A 15,054-nucleotide genomic window follows, 5' to 3' on the forward strand; every position below is an offset into this window, starting at 1 on the left:
CTTTTTTTTCATTAATTGGAGAATTGTAAACGCTATTATGACCAAGTTATTGTGTGGTCATTGGAAAACAATTCCTTTTTTAAATCATTTGCCACTCGTCATTACTTTCTAAGTTACGTTCCAAGAATGTTCTTTTTTCCGAGGTTTCATGAATGAAGTCACGTGACCAAACATGATGACGTGCAGCCGGTACAAACAACAAGCCGGAACTAACAAGGAGCGTCTTTAATTACCTGTTTTTACCCTCCCGAAACAAACGGAATTCCTCGCATGTACGGTGTCCAAAATTCTACTGACGGAAGGAGACGTCCCCCCTGAGTCAGGTGAGTTTGCCGTTGTTTATGCTGAGTCGCGTGCGTGTTTGTTTTGGTTTTGACAGCGGGACACGGTTAGCCTCGTGGATTAGCCAGTTAGCTCCATTCGATAAAAGCTAGCACAATTTTAGCAGACTGGCAGACTTTCAAAATAAGAGCGTCCTTTTCCCTTTGCGAACGGCCCGGGCACACGTTTTGTCTCATTTCGAAAGCGGAAGTGCTTCGCGTGGCGCGATAAAACGGCTAGTCTTGGTGGAAAAATGTCAGAATATTAGGCTCGCTGTCACTGGGGGGAGACGCGGTAGTAGCGTGAGTTGCTTAGCTCCCGAATGGAAAGCGGAAGGTAGGAAGGGGGGTAACCTACTCTCCTTCCCTGATGCCCCGCTTGTTTATTAGTAGGCGGGGGAGTTGTTTGACACTTTGACGCGTGGAGGGGGTCGTGGAATGTCCAAAGTATTCGGCTAGCTAGCGTCAACTCCTGCGAACCTGCTGCCGCTCCATCACTTCGCCGTTGAAAGGAGCAGTCGATCCCGAACTCACGAAGCCGAGCCAGGTTGGTCCTTTTCATTATTCCCCACGGAAGCCCCTTTATCGGGCTTCTAATGTATTGTGCTATTATTTTATTTCCCCGTCCCCATTTTTAATTTTTTAAATGTATTTTTTTGTGACGAATCTGCTGTCTGGCACGCCAATTTGGAAAGCCAGCGGAGGAAATAGCTGAGGTCTTTTGTTTTGAATGCGGCATCGTTATTCTGATTAAAATTTGCTGAATCATCACAAAGGAGCGTTCGGAGGGGGAATAAAAGGGGCTTTTTTTCGGCTCGAGGTGGCTCGAGCTGAGCATCAAGTGATGAGGAGGATGATCGGATAGGCATCCTCTGGGAATGTGGCTTTGTTTGTCTTTAAAAAAAGCCTCTACACTCCAGTAGCAAAGAGCTGTCAAATGTGTCACATCCGTTCGCAAAATGCACGCTAAGCAATATAAAGTACACGTGTGGCACTTTCCCGAATTTTTTTTATTTTTTACCTTTTACATTTTTTCTTGAGTTGCTTGCTTTTATTTATTCCTTTGCAAGCTGCTTTCCATTCATTCTTGCGTCCCTTTCGATCCTTCCTTCCTTAACTTCTTACTTTCTCCATAGTTGCTTTTTTTGCAACCTTTTTTTAACCGTACTTCCCCACGTTCATTCCTCTTTCCGTATTCCATACTTTATTTCATAATTCATTCTTGCATCATTTGCAAAAACCTGATTTTCTGCCTTGTCGTACAATATTTTGCCTACTCTGAGGAAATTTAGATGAAAATATGCAAAGGGGGACATTCGCCTAGCAACATTTCATATGGATTATTGTGATGTGACATGATCATATTTGTACATTTTGGGATCAAGTGCTTTAATGTGCTGTTTTTCCCCCTCATAAATGAACAAATTAAAAACTAAAATGGCAAAAATGGTGTTATTTGTGGGCGGATAGGAAGAAAACATGGCAAATATATTTCAGTGAGGTGTGCAAAAGCCAATTTATTAGTTTTTTCAAATTCTGAGAACATGCACATTTTTAAAATCTATTATCAAACATTATTATTTGACCTTTTCTCCTCCTTGACTGGCAGCTTTTTTGTATTGTAGCACTACAAATGTATGCACGTGGTATTTTTTTCTCCCCTCGCATTGTCAATATCAATGTTTGTTCTCAAATTGCCAAAAAAATGAATGCAAATGAGTCATTTCAAGTTGAAAATGAGCAATTTCCTCCTGGGCGCCACCGTTAATTTGCTTTAGCACGATTCCGCCATCTCTGTAATCCAGGCAAACGGCAGCACTCTGCCGGCGCCATTTGACACAATTTACCAGTCCATTTCTCTTATTTTGATGGGGCAGATGCTCTTGTTTCCCCCTCGCGAGTGGCGGGATGACATTTTCAGCCCATTAGCCCGCGTGGAGGCCAGGTAATGAATTATCCGCCGCTGTTTCTCTTTTTAAAGTCACCTTGGAAACTGTTGCGCATTTGGAGGCAGATTGAAGTTTCCCTCCCCGCGCTTGCCGGCCTCGTCGGCTTATTTCATCACCGCCTGCGCGCATGCCGCTCCTCCTCGCGTGGCGTCGCGTGGCGTGCCGTGAATTTGAATGTATTTCCCAGGGCAGGTGCAATAAAGCGCCCGGTAGAGCCGTGTGGCTGGAGCGGTCTGTTATTATCCGTTCATTTTCTCAACCGCTTAGCCTCACGAGGGTCGACGGGGGTGCCGGAGCCTATTCCGGGCGGGGGACACCCGGAATCGGTGGCCAGCCAATGGCAGGGCACGAGGAGAGAAAGGACAACCGTTCAGAGAAAGCGTTAGGCAATTTAGAGTGTTCAACCAGCTATGTTTTTGGCTTGTGGGAGGTATTCGGAGTACCCGGAAAAAACTCACACAAGCCCAGGGAGAACATGCAGGAGAGGAGCCACCCGGGGTCGAACCCTCGACCCCAGAACTTTGAGGGCGACACGGTAACTACTGTTTCCGAGGCGCCGTGATGCCGATTCTTTAGGCAGCCTGCCCTGTCTCCCCCCAATTTAGTTGAAAATTGGGGTAACTCCCTCGCTTGGACTGTTATTTAAATGATAATTTTAAAAAAAAAAGTGTAAAAATCATATATTTAAAGCACATGTGTAAAAGTGGCGGCCCGGGGGCCAAATCTGGCCCACCGCATCATTTTGTGTGGCCCGGGAAAGTAAATAATGAGTGCCGACTTTCTATTTTAGGATCAAATTAAAATGAAGAGTATAGGTATATTAAATTTCCTGATTTTCCCCCTTTTTAAATCAATAATTGTCATTTTTTAATCCATTTTTCTGTGTTTTTCATTCAAAAATCATTTTTTAAAATCTTAAAATATATAAAAAAAAGCTAAAATAAACATTGTTTTAGATCTATAAAAAACTGAATATTCAGGGCTTTTAATCCAGTTCTTTTAATCCATTTATATAAAAAAAAATCGAAATATTATATCTAAAATGATCCGGCCCACATGAAATTGAGTTGACGTTAACGCAGCCCGCGAACCAACCCAAGTCTGACACCCTTGATTTAAAGTAATCAAAAGGGAGAAACACAGACCAAATAGGCTGCCGTTAATGTAGCATTCCCAATTTTTTTTGTGACTAACAATAGCCTAAAAAAATACACAGCATGAAATGGATGAGCATCCCCTAGCAGTTTTGAGTGAATTTTTATTTGTAAATTAGTGTGGCAATTTGAGCCGCCTCGCAACGGCGTGGCGCTCGCAGACGGCGAGATGGACGGAAGCCATATTGCCTCTCGTGCAGCTGCGCCCGGGGAGCGGTTACGCCTATTCGGGACAATTAATAGCCTCCGGGAAGAAAGGCAAAAGCAAACGTGGGATTTGTCCACAAAAGTGCTGCTTAAGCTACAAAGGGAAAGGGACGCCAGCAACGCCGATGTACATATATTTCTTCTTTTATTTTATTATTATTTTTTATCCCCTGCGACGGGAAGGTGATGAAACCTCTTGCAAGGGTGATTGCTAAGCGTTGCGTGCGATTTGCCCGCTGCCGATTGCTTCAACTCTCGTGTCTTTGATGACTTTGCGCTTAGAAACTTCAAGCGTGTCTTGGAAATGAAAGAAACTCCCAAGTTAGCTAAAGCAAAAAAAAAAATCAGGGTGTCGCCGCAGCCCATACGTGTACTACAACTTAAACTTAGTCTTAGTAACACCGTTTCCTAAAAAATAAATAAAGATGCAGTTGTTCTTATAGGGTCATTTAATGGTACTTTTCATCAAATTTGAATGTTAATAATATTTCTTTTTTTCTAGCAGCTTTTCAGCTTGGTATTCTTAATATTGTTATTTTTTATATATATATTTTTATTTTTTTAAACCCCTAAGCAAACCCAACTTGATTCTCGCAACTTTAAATTCACGGCCATTGTCATATTTCAATTTAATTTCTTTTATTTCTACTCTTTCCGAATTACCAAGAGCCTGTTTGCCTTTTCAACGTATTTTTTCCATCTTATACTCATTGTATATATATATATATATATTTTTTTTTTTTTAATTCAAACTGCTAACTGTATTCTTTGTGCTGCTGCAACACCCAAATTTTTTATCTTATGCATATACAGTAATCCCTCGATTATCGCGTCTTCATTTCTCTCGATTTTTTCCGCTATTAATTATTATTATTTTAATTATTTTTTTAAAGTTCATGAAAATGTAGCAATCCACGCTGAAACTCTTAAGCGGAAGCTACTCTTGCTACTAGGACTCAGCACTGGAAAAAAAAGTTATAATAGGGGTGCGCCTACTTTGCAATTTTTCAATGATCGCGCCCATGTTTGGTCTACATTAACCACGATATTCGAGGATGGGAAAAGGATCAGGTCTAAGTTGGACCTGCTAACAATGTTCCCTCTAAGCTGCGCGCGTGCGCAATTGCGCACTAGTCTCGTCTTCTCTGGGCACAGCAAATCATATGGAGCGCACAAAATAAAATCCCCAAATTATTACTAAATCATGTGTGCTCAGGGAGGTTGTCTTTCTGCCCAGACAAACAAAAAATTAGAGCGAACATTGCCCGTTAACCTTTCAACTTTGCCCTCCCTTCTACAAAGGTAGCCTAAACAATCCAATTTAGCCTAGCACCCGTCGACCATATTTAATTTTCCTCTGGACACATTTGTATAACCTACATAGAAAAGAAGGACCGCCTTATATGCGGAAAAATGATCAGTGGAGCGACATAAAAGCCAAGACAAAAATAAACGGCATATTTTTTTTTCTTCTTCTTCCCCCTCTATACTTTACTTTAGCAAAGGTGGGAGGGTGCGAAGACGGCGCGTCTCGCTGAAGAAAGACTCGTCCTCTGTGGGCGGAAGGACTCCTTGGGGACCCCCTTCCACCTCCTCTTTGAAATGAGCTTGGCTCTTGTCGTTTACTTCTTCAGATATTTATTCAACGGGAAGTCGCCGAAGGCACCGCTGCCGTTTTCCTCTCAGCGTTGTTTGGACAAATCCCAAAAGTTTTTCTTAGGATAACATCATTAACCAGTCCCCCGACGGCTGTTTTTTCGCACGCATGCTAACTTAGCTTGTGGCTATATATATATTTTTTGTTCGTGTTGTTTTTCATCTTTTCACCAGTGGGTGTGACACCCGTATGGCACCCCTTTTCCTCCAATAGCAGCCTTGGGCAGGTTTTTTTTTTAAAATTGGCCTTGAGCTTATTATGAGAATAATGTTGAATATGGCCCACACAAGAAGCTTCATTTCACCCGAGATTGCACTTCTCGGCTCTAACACTAGAGGGCGGTAGTCATTTAAACAGTGCTTGTCAACATCTTTAAATCAAAGTTGGTACTTTTCATCAAATTTGACTCCCGTCTTGTAAAATGAGTTTGAATAGGAACATATAATTGCAACAATACATATATGTTAATAATATTTGTTTTTTTTCTAGCCGCTTTTCAGCTTGGTATTCTTAATATTGTTTTTTTTTTAAATATAATTTGAACATTTAGTTTGTAAAAAAACAACAACAAAAATCAAACTTGATGAATTGAGGTATCTTGGTTATTTTTTAGAGTTTCTTGGCTGTTGTCAGACATTTTCTTTTAGTTCTGCAAGTTACATGTTATACATTTTCTGAAAGGCTTCTCCTCACAAGGGTCGCCAGGGGTGCTGGAGCCTATCCCTAGCCTTCTAACAGTTGTATATGGCGATGGACGTCTTGATTTAGGCGGCATTGTTTAGTTTTACGGCAGCTTTCCACTGAGTACGGGCTGTAAAAATAGCCAAGCTTTGATTGGGCTCTCGCAGCGTGAAATAGCGTCGACGGTGAGAATGTAGGCTAGAGACGGAAGACGCGCTGGCCCAGTATGGCTGCTGATAAATGAGTCCAATCACAAGTGTTTCCCCCTGTGTGACATGATGCAGCAGGTGGCAATAAGTGGGGTTCTGATGAAAATGGCGCAGATCAAGTCAGCAATCAAGAAAAAAAAAAGTGTTGCGCTTGGCTGTGAAAGTTGAACCCTTTCCCCTCTGTCACCCTTATTTCACGCTCTGAATAGTTAGTAGTTAATCGAGTCCCTCAACTGGAAGCCGAGCACACCTTCTCTCTTATTTTTCATTTGCTGCTAGGATTCCCATATTTGGCTCCTGGGCTGCCGGGTGGGGATCCAGTAAATAATACAATTACCATTTTTTCCCTCTTTTCTGGCCCTTACTGCTATTTTAAAACATGACAACATTTCCCAAATGGATTCTTATTTCAATCTGAAATAGCAATAAATAAGAACAAATGTGTTAAAACATTTTCTCGCCATACTTGACGCCCTATCTAAGAGAACCGGCAACTACGGAACGGATTGGACGCCTCTGGCCGTCCGCGGTAGCCCCGCCCCCTCCTCATTCCGCATTCCCGAGGCGAGGTGCCTTGTAATCTGGACGCCGGCCATTTTCTTCCCCATCTTTGGGCCCCGATAATCCCGTTAAGGCCGCTGTCAAAGTGGTGATGGCGCCCCCCGCGCCCCCCGCGCCCCCCTCGCCTCGCCCCCGCAGCCACGCGTGGCCGCCCGCTCCCCTCCACATCCCACCTCCACCATTTTGAGACAGCTGTTGATGGAAGACCTCCTCGCTGGTACCCTTGAAGAGTCACCTCCTAGACTAAACCCCCCCCCCCTTGAAAAAAAAAAAACCTCGCTAAATATTCATCAGACGCGGCGGCGGCGGCGGCGCTGGGCAACAAAGGCTCTCCCGAGCTATGGGATGGGATGAGATCATTAAAGCGAGGCCCGCCTCGCCCGTGGAGCTCCAGACATTTCCCAAGGTTGTCCGGTTTGGACGCCGTTTTTTTCTCCCCCCCGTTTCTCCCGAGCTCCTCCTCCTCCGCGGCGTCGCCTCCCTCCCTTCTGGCTTTTCCACCTGGGTGGCCGCACTCAGCGTTTTTCATCTCCTGCGGGTGCGATAGGTCTCTCGTCTAGCGGCTGATTTGTCAGCATCCTTCCAGGCAATTCATAAAAATTCAGCCGCGCCAGCCTGGGGCTCCCGGGGGCGGGCTCACCGCCCCCTTCGCCATCCTCGCCGTCCTCAATTCAGAATTTGCCATTCTTCTTCTTCCCGCCGTCGCTTTTTGTCCGCCTACTGGTTGCTTTTCTGCCTTGGATGGCAAAAATATTGTTGGCATCAGAGCAAAAGCTGCATCCAAAATGAGGGGGGGAAAAGAACGCCAAACCAAAAGTAACTTTGAACAGCGTGAACCTATTTAAAAAAATTTTTAATGAGTTTATCAGCGTTACACCACTCGCCAATGTTGCTTATGTTGCACACATTTGTGATTGATATGTAGCCATGTAGCAAAATGTATGATAAACAAACACCTGAATTACTTACACTAATTCTCTTTCTGGCTAACTATAACTAACTAACTAACGAACCTAACAAAACAAATGACATACTTAAAAATCAAATGTCATATATAAGTCGCAAACCCAGCCAAAAGCGAGACTTATAGGCCGGAAAATACGGTACTGTACATTGTATTGGGTTCTTATTTTCCCAAGTATCTTTACCATTGCCACCTAATATTTTGAAGCATTCCTGAAGCAAATCCTATTAAAAGCAACTTGTTGCTAAACCTGTGCGCCAAATCTGTCACCAAACAGCTAGGTGCGCTATCCCGCCTCCCCCACGCAGAACGCTAGAGGCTTTTTCTAGTGGCGATATTGCACTTTTTATGAGGACTTTTTCCTTTTTGAAGCGTGCAGACGGCATCAAGAATGCAAGTCACCGCGCGACCTCCTGTGATGTCCCCAGCCTGTGTGATGGTGTCGTATTCAGGTCATTTTTAACAAGCGTCTGTCTCCCCTCCCTCCCTCCTTTCCTCCCTCCCTTCTTCTCTCTCTCTCTCTCTCTCTCTCTCTTTGTCTCCGCCGAGCAGCCCACCTGTAACACCCTTTTTTCTTTTGTTGCCATGGAAATAGGCGACCAGTCTCGTATTATTAATTTCATTTTCCACCCGTGTCCTTCATTCGTCGATTCCACTCCGTCGATGAGCGCGTCTTGGGGGATCCCTTTTAATTCTTAAAAAGCGCCACCCAGTGCCCCCACCGACGCCGGGTTACTGACACGGCGTTTAGGGGGCCGAGGGTGGAAATGCGGCGCCGGAGGACACTCCATCTTAAGGTGTATTCGCACCTGCCTCGTTCAAACCCCAAAAGTTGGTTTTCTGGGGCTTTCGGGCTGGCTTCGATGCAAACTGGCGAACTGGCGTGCGGGACGAAATTTTATTTTTCGAGCATCATCCATGACAGCCAATGAGTAACGTGTGTTTCTTTCCACAGAGAGGCCAGCAGCACTTGGGGGATGACGACGCCACACAAGGGAAACAAGGCCTTGAAGGTAAGGCAACATTTTCGTACAATCGTCATCTCCACTGGAGTCAGGCCAATGAACCACTAGACCAGGGGTCATCCACTCCGGTCCTGGAGGGCCCCGGTTTCTCTTCCAAACTCACCTGAATCCAAAGATCAACTCCTCCTCAACGTCTCTGAAAGCCCGAGAACCATCTTGGTTTTTCCATTGGGGCGTGTTGGAGAATAATAATAATACTAATCGGAGAAGCCAGATGTGGAAACCAGACTGGAGTTGGTGACCCCTGCTTTACACCAAACCGGGATCAACACGATCCACCCATGGCGCTTTGACCATCGACGTATCGAGTGACCCCGCGTATCCGTCATCCAAGACCCGTTTTTATCACGTCGGCGTCTCGTCACCGCCACCCACCCCAAAAAGTCTGTCGATATTTTCGTGAGCAAAAAAAATGGCGGTTCAGCCAGACTTTTCCCAAAGCGCCAAACCAATTTGAGTCGTTTTACAGTTCGGTGCCAGGTACCCGTTAGAGCAAGGGTGTCAGACTTGGGTTGGTTCGCGGGCCGCTTTAACGTCAACTTGATTTCACGTGGGCCGGACCATTTTAGATATAATATTTAGATTTTTTTTTTAGAAATGGATTAAAAGAACTGGATTAAAAGCCCTGAATATTCCGTTTTTTTTATAGATCTAAAACAATGTTTATTTTAGCTTTTTTAAAATATATTTATAGATTTTACAAAATGGTTTTTGAACTAAAAACACAGAAAAAATGGATTAAAAAATGACAATTATTGATTTAAAAGAGGGAGAATCAGGAAATGTAATATACATCTATACTCTTCATTTTAATTTGATCCTAAAACACAAAGTCGGCACTCATGATTGACTTTCCCGGGCCACACAAAATGATGCGGCGGGCCAGATTTGGCCCCCGGGCCGCCACTTTGACACATGTGCGTTAGAGAGTTGAGGACACGCCAAATACCCCGCAGAAGGAGAATCGTAGCGCACCGGGTCGTGATCTGGAAACTGGGAAGTTTTACGTTGACGAAAATAGCAGCCACCTCCGCGGCGTCGTTTCCAGTCCGGCCGGCGCCAGGTACTGACCGGTGGCTGACGTCGGCAGGTGAAGCGAGAACCCGGCGAGAACGGCACCAGCCTGACGGACGACGAGCTGGTGGCCATGTCGGTGCGGGAGCTGAACCAGCACCTCCGCGGCCTGACCAAGGAGGAGATCGTGCAGCTCAAGCAGCGGCGCCGCACCCTGAAGAACCGGGGCTACGCCGCCAGCTGCCGGGTCAAGCGGGTCACGCAGAAGGAGGAGCTGGAGAAGCAGAAGGCTCAGCTGCAGCAGGAAGTCCACAAGCTGGCCAGCGAGAACGCCGGCATGAAGGCCGAGCTGGACGCGCTGCGCTCCAAGTACGAGGCGCTGCAGAGCTTCGCCAGGACCGTGGCGCGCAACCCCGTGGCCTCCGTCATCGGGCCGCTCATCCCCGCCAAAGTGGCCGCCACCAGCGTCATAACCATCGTCAAATCCAAAACACAGGCCAGGTCGTAGTGGCGAAAAAACCCAGGAACGCGTACGAACCTTCCCGGCGGACGGCCGGTGCAGCTATTCTCCACGTCCGGGACGACGACGCCACCTGGCGGACGCTACCGTCATTAACTCTTTGGCTGCCGGTTCGCGGACGTCCCATTCGTTTGAACCGGGATGCGGTCCGACCGTCCTCCCAGTTGAAATGGATTGGACGGCTTTACAAGTGTCTTCAATGTCAAGTGAGTACCTAACGACACACGCACTGTATTTTTCCGGGTATAAGTCGCACCCGAGTATAAGTCAAAGCATACGGGAGGAAAAAAATAAGATATCATTTGTACTTTTAGCAGGGCAATCTTTTATTGGAACAGAAACCAAGAACAAATGGATATTTAAGTAGCAAAAGTAAAATGGCCGTCGTGGTCAGAGAAAAAAAATTCATAGGTCGCAGTATAGGAATTATCCGGGGCGACTTATAGTCCGGAAAATACGCAAGTCTCTGAATCACCTTCCCATTCAAAAGGCATTGGACTTTATGTCAGCCAATGAGTTAAGAGACATTATTTGGAAGAAAAAAATCAAAACAACATCTTTATAAGATGTTGAATACCCCCCAAAAGAAGAATCGTAGCACACTCGACGCTACAGCTAGCGCGCTAATCCGAAAGCTCGCAAAGTTTAAGTGAGGAAAAATGGCGGCCAAGGTAGGAAGAGGAGGAGCACCTTTCCCGTCGCGTCAATCATTTGACAAAGCCCTTTCCGATATTATCGGTAGATGCAATAATACGCGTATGCACTGAAAAGAGAAAAGGAAAAAAAAAGGTCGTGATGCAAAACTTTGAATGTTATTACTGTTGAATCAATTCTTAGAGAAAAGTATGGTGGCGTTTAGCTTGTTTTTTGTTTACAGGTGTTGCGAGAAAAGAAAAAAAAATCTCACATGAGCTTTACTGTTTTAAAGGTTAAGATGTGGACTTGTTTTTATCTTCAATGTGACTTTACAAAGGGGTGGAGCAACCAAAGACGCCAAAAATCCTAAAAACTCCTATTTTGGCAACAAAGCTAACTTGGCTAATGATGTGATTCGGCTAACCGGATGCTTTTAAGTCATGGAACAACCGGCCCCTCCCTCAAGAAATTCTGGTTGTGACATCACAACCTGAATTGGAGGTCGTGTCTAGCTTTCTAGTGCTACGCTAGCTAATACATGATGACAGAATTTACAAAAGGGAATAGCGCGCCGGTGGATAGCATGCTCGCAGAAATCCATCTTGCTAGGATGTCATCTACTGTTTGGACATTTTTTTAGTGGGCGGAGAAAGGAAGACTAATTAGGATCTAATTACTGTATTTTCTCGCATATACGCCATATTTGTCGCTCCAAAAATGATGACTGAATCAAGGCTACGGCTTATATGCACACAAATTAGACTTGACATTCGCAAGACCATGCGGTCGATACGGTCATTTATTTCAAAATAGAGAAAAGATAAACAAAATGTCTATGAATACAATTTAATAAATAAATATGTATCTTGCATAAAACGTGAAAAAACTTTCAGAAAAAACATGTGCAAGATTTTTCTTCAGATTTTTCCCTTCAAAGTAACACATTTGTACTCCCTATTAAAACCATGAATATGGAGTTCAAAATTGTGAATCAGGGGGCGGCTTATACGCGAGAAATTGTCAACTTAAACCATTTTAAGGGTACGGCTAATATGGGAGAAAATACAGTACATTATTTGTATCCAAAATATAATCTATGGTATTTCATAGCACCTTTTAATGTTGCACCATAAATCAATATCCAACAATGGCTTTTGGAGGCTCCTCCCCCCTGTATTAATGTTTGTTTTTTTGTTGTCGTTTTTTTTATACCAGGTAGACTACGTTGTGTTGTATCTAGAAATACGAGGTGGAAAAAAAATAGTGTAGAGGGGAAAAAACAAAAGTGAGTTATTTTTCTTCTTCATTTTCTTTTGCAGTTGTACCAAAAGTGGCTTACTATTGAAGTCTGATAGCTTTTTTCTAGTGACTCTAGACGCGTACGGTGAAGTAGCGCGTGACGTGACGTGTTCTTTAAGTGACAAGTTTTTTGGCAGTGTCGTTCACTGTATAGATGTCAATGCCGTGCTATTTTTGACGCCAGTCTGTAGAGCTAAACTTAGGTGGTGTAAACAAGGTCAGCTTGTCGTCGTGGCATCTGTGCTATCCTCCTCGCGCTTATTCTCCCTCTTTAAAAGCCACGTCATCATTCGGAGGGACGGAAATGTGGCACGTTTTTCCTCATTTATTTATTTATGTATTCATTTGTTGTTTGGAGAGTGGCTGCTGGTCCTCAGTCGCTGTCCAATGAAAAGGACTTTATGGAATTTAATGCATTTTTTTTCCTTACTGGAGGGCGTAGATGAATGAGACCCATTTTATTGGTTTGTTTTGACACTTTTTTTTACCCTGGCGTTCATTATTCCAGGCTCGTCTGGCAAATAGGATGATGAGTTCTGGGAACTTTTTGTACATTTCCAATTTTGTGTTTTCTGCCAATTAGCTTTCATCCTTGACAATCGCCTCATATGCCTATTTTTATTTTTTTATTTTTTTTATTTTTAACCAAACAATGAAATACTAAAATCCAAAAAATCTCTGTATTGAATGAGTTATAATGGAACTTTGGAAATACCAGTCAAATCATCATTTTTCAATTTTCTATCCATGGTTGTAATATTTAAAAAAAAAAAACAATCATATTGGAAATTCATGATCAATTAGATTCATCGGCTCTAAAACGTTTTACACCTGATGGCACCTAAAATATATATATATATATATATATATATATATATATATATATATATATATATATATATATATATATATATATATAATTGACTCCCATCGATGGCGATACAAATTATTTATAGTAAATTGTTATAGTTATTTCAGATATGATGGACCTTTCATATTTGATTTAATGTTGCCACACAATTGTGAAACAGTGCTTTTTTTCCAAATTATTTATTTATTTTTCCCAAAGAGAAGCAAGTAGGCAGCTCTCATTTCCGCCTTTGCTTTAATATTTATTCATATTCATAAGTTGATGGTAAAGGGCTCCAATCCACTGCACCACCACGTATTTAGTATACAATCATCATTAGCGCTCCTCGTCTCCTGCTGGTCAAGCGAGGCATTGCGTGGCCTCGGTTCCGACTCATAAAAACCATACACAAGCGTGTATTGGATGTAGCCAGTGTGTGTATTTTTGTGGCCGTGTTGTGGAGTGTGTGTCCGTTTAATGTGCGTGGCCGTGTATCATATTTATTAGGAAACGGGACGCAAATCTATGGGAGATCGGCCCCGATCACGTCATTTTCAGAGGATGGGAATCGGCTTTTTAAACGTTTCAATTGGATTTTTAATTTAAAAAAACCTCTCTGAAAATGACTCTCACTGAAAATTTGGTCAAGATACAAAAGAAAAGATGACATTTTTTCGGAACGTTAAAGCTAAATATAACCAACCTCGTGTAGGGATGCGTTGCTTTACCACCAGAGGGAGCCAAACATGAAAAATCACTGCACTTGAGAATGTCTGAAAGGGCCACTTGCAATCTGTTTTTTCTTCTATTTTACATACGTGCGTCGTCCGAGCGAGGTTCTTGTGCACTTACGCTTCCTTTTTTGGTAAACTTTGTACACAATCGACTGTGCACTTATTTATTTTTTACTCCATGCAGCTGTCATGTGTTTGGAAGCTTAACGAAAGCGACTAATACTTTCCCCCCCGCGAGGGTTGTAATAAAATGCCGCAGTACTTTGTATGAGAAGAGTGACTTGTAACTATTTATAAAATAAATTATTATGGTACCTTTTTGCAATCTGTAGATAAGTCCCGTATGTATTGATATATACGATGTGGATTTAAATGTCGAGTGTCTTAAGTTATTGATGTATATATTGTATGTTTGTCGATAAAGCTTCCTTTATTTTCTATAAGATCAATAAAACCATTGAGGGAAAAAAAATACTCGCTGACCCACTTGTATCGCGGTCGAGTGGATTTTTTTTCACGCCGCGCCATCATTTTCCGCGGGAGTTTTTTTCCCGTGATCCAAAAAAAGACGCCGGGCGACCCAGTTCGGCTAACCTCCGCGGACGCCTCGGCGGCGAGGAAAAGGCGAGCGTCGTGAAGGATGTCTAGGTGTTTTGTCCTAGATAAGGTGCGCTGGCGACTTAGTCATCCCCGCGAACCCTCGTGGGGCTCGTACAAAAGTGCCCCTGCACCCCCAGTGGGGGTGGAGCCTTGTCTCGCCAAAGTGTCTAAAGATAGATAGGCAAAAATAACCACATTGCCTCCTACAGGTTGTTAAAAAATGGACGACAAACAGGTTGAAATGCCAAAAAATGAGTTGGAAAAGTCATTTTACCTGCTAATATAATATATTTATCAAAACAGGCATTGACTATGTAAGATGTCAAGTCTATATAATCGTTCATTCGTCGTCCGAGCCGCTAATCCCCACGAGGATGGCGGGGGTGCCGGAGAATATTTGAGCCTACTATGGATTGGTTGATTAGACCCCAACCGCAATGCATGAGGCGCACACACTCAATAGTACGGACAATTTTGGTGGGTTCAATGTGTGTTTCACAGATGGGGAAGAAGACCGGAGTACCTGGACAAAACCCACGTAGGCATGGGGACGACACGAAAAGGCCAGATTGAACCCTTGACCTTAGAACTGTGAGCAAGATGTGCTAAAATCTCAGGACTAGCCCATCTGTGTGGGTTTTGGTTTCCTCCCACATCCCACAAACATGCATGCT

At 43.6% G+C, this 15,054-nt stretch overlaps 1 protein-coding gene across 3 annotated transcripts; it reads left to right on the forward strand.

Annotated features, from left to right (window-relative positions):
• Nucleotides 1–152: 152 nt before the first annotated feature.
• On the forward strand, nt 153–13,043 carry LOC144088704 (transcription factor MafK-like). 3 transcript variants are annotated; one of them, XM_077619305.1, is made up of 3 exons: nt 153–323; nt 8,658–8,715; nt 9,818–13,043. In XM_077619305.1, exons 2-3 carry the CDS (start codon nt 8,680–8,682, stop codon nt 10,247–10,249), a joined length of 468 nt encoding a protein of 155 aa, XP_077475431.1. In that variant the 5' UTR covers nt 153–323; nt 8,658–8,679; the 3' UTR covers nt 10,250–13,043. The 3 variants fall into 3 exon arrangements, with proteins under 3 accessions (XP_077475431.1, XP_077475432.1, XP_077475430.1); XM_077619306.1 differs by lacking the exon at nt 153–323 and adding an exon at nt 552–867; XM_077619304.1 differs by lacking the exon at nt 153–323 and adding an exon at nt 7,017–7,144.
• Nucleotides 13,044–15,054: the final 2,011 nt, after the last annotated feature.

The sequence above is a fragment of the Stigmatopora argus genome, chromosome 14 (genome assembly GCF_051989625.1).
Source record: "Stigmatopora argus isolate UIUO_Sarg chromosome 14, RoL_Sarg_1.0, whole genome shotgun sequence".
NCBI lineage: Eukaryota > Metazoa > Chordata > Actinopteri > Syngnathiformes > Syngnathidae > Stigmatopora > Stigmatopora argus.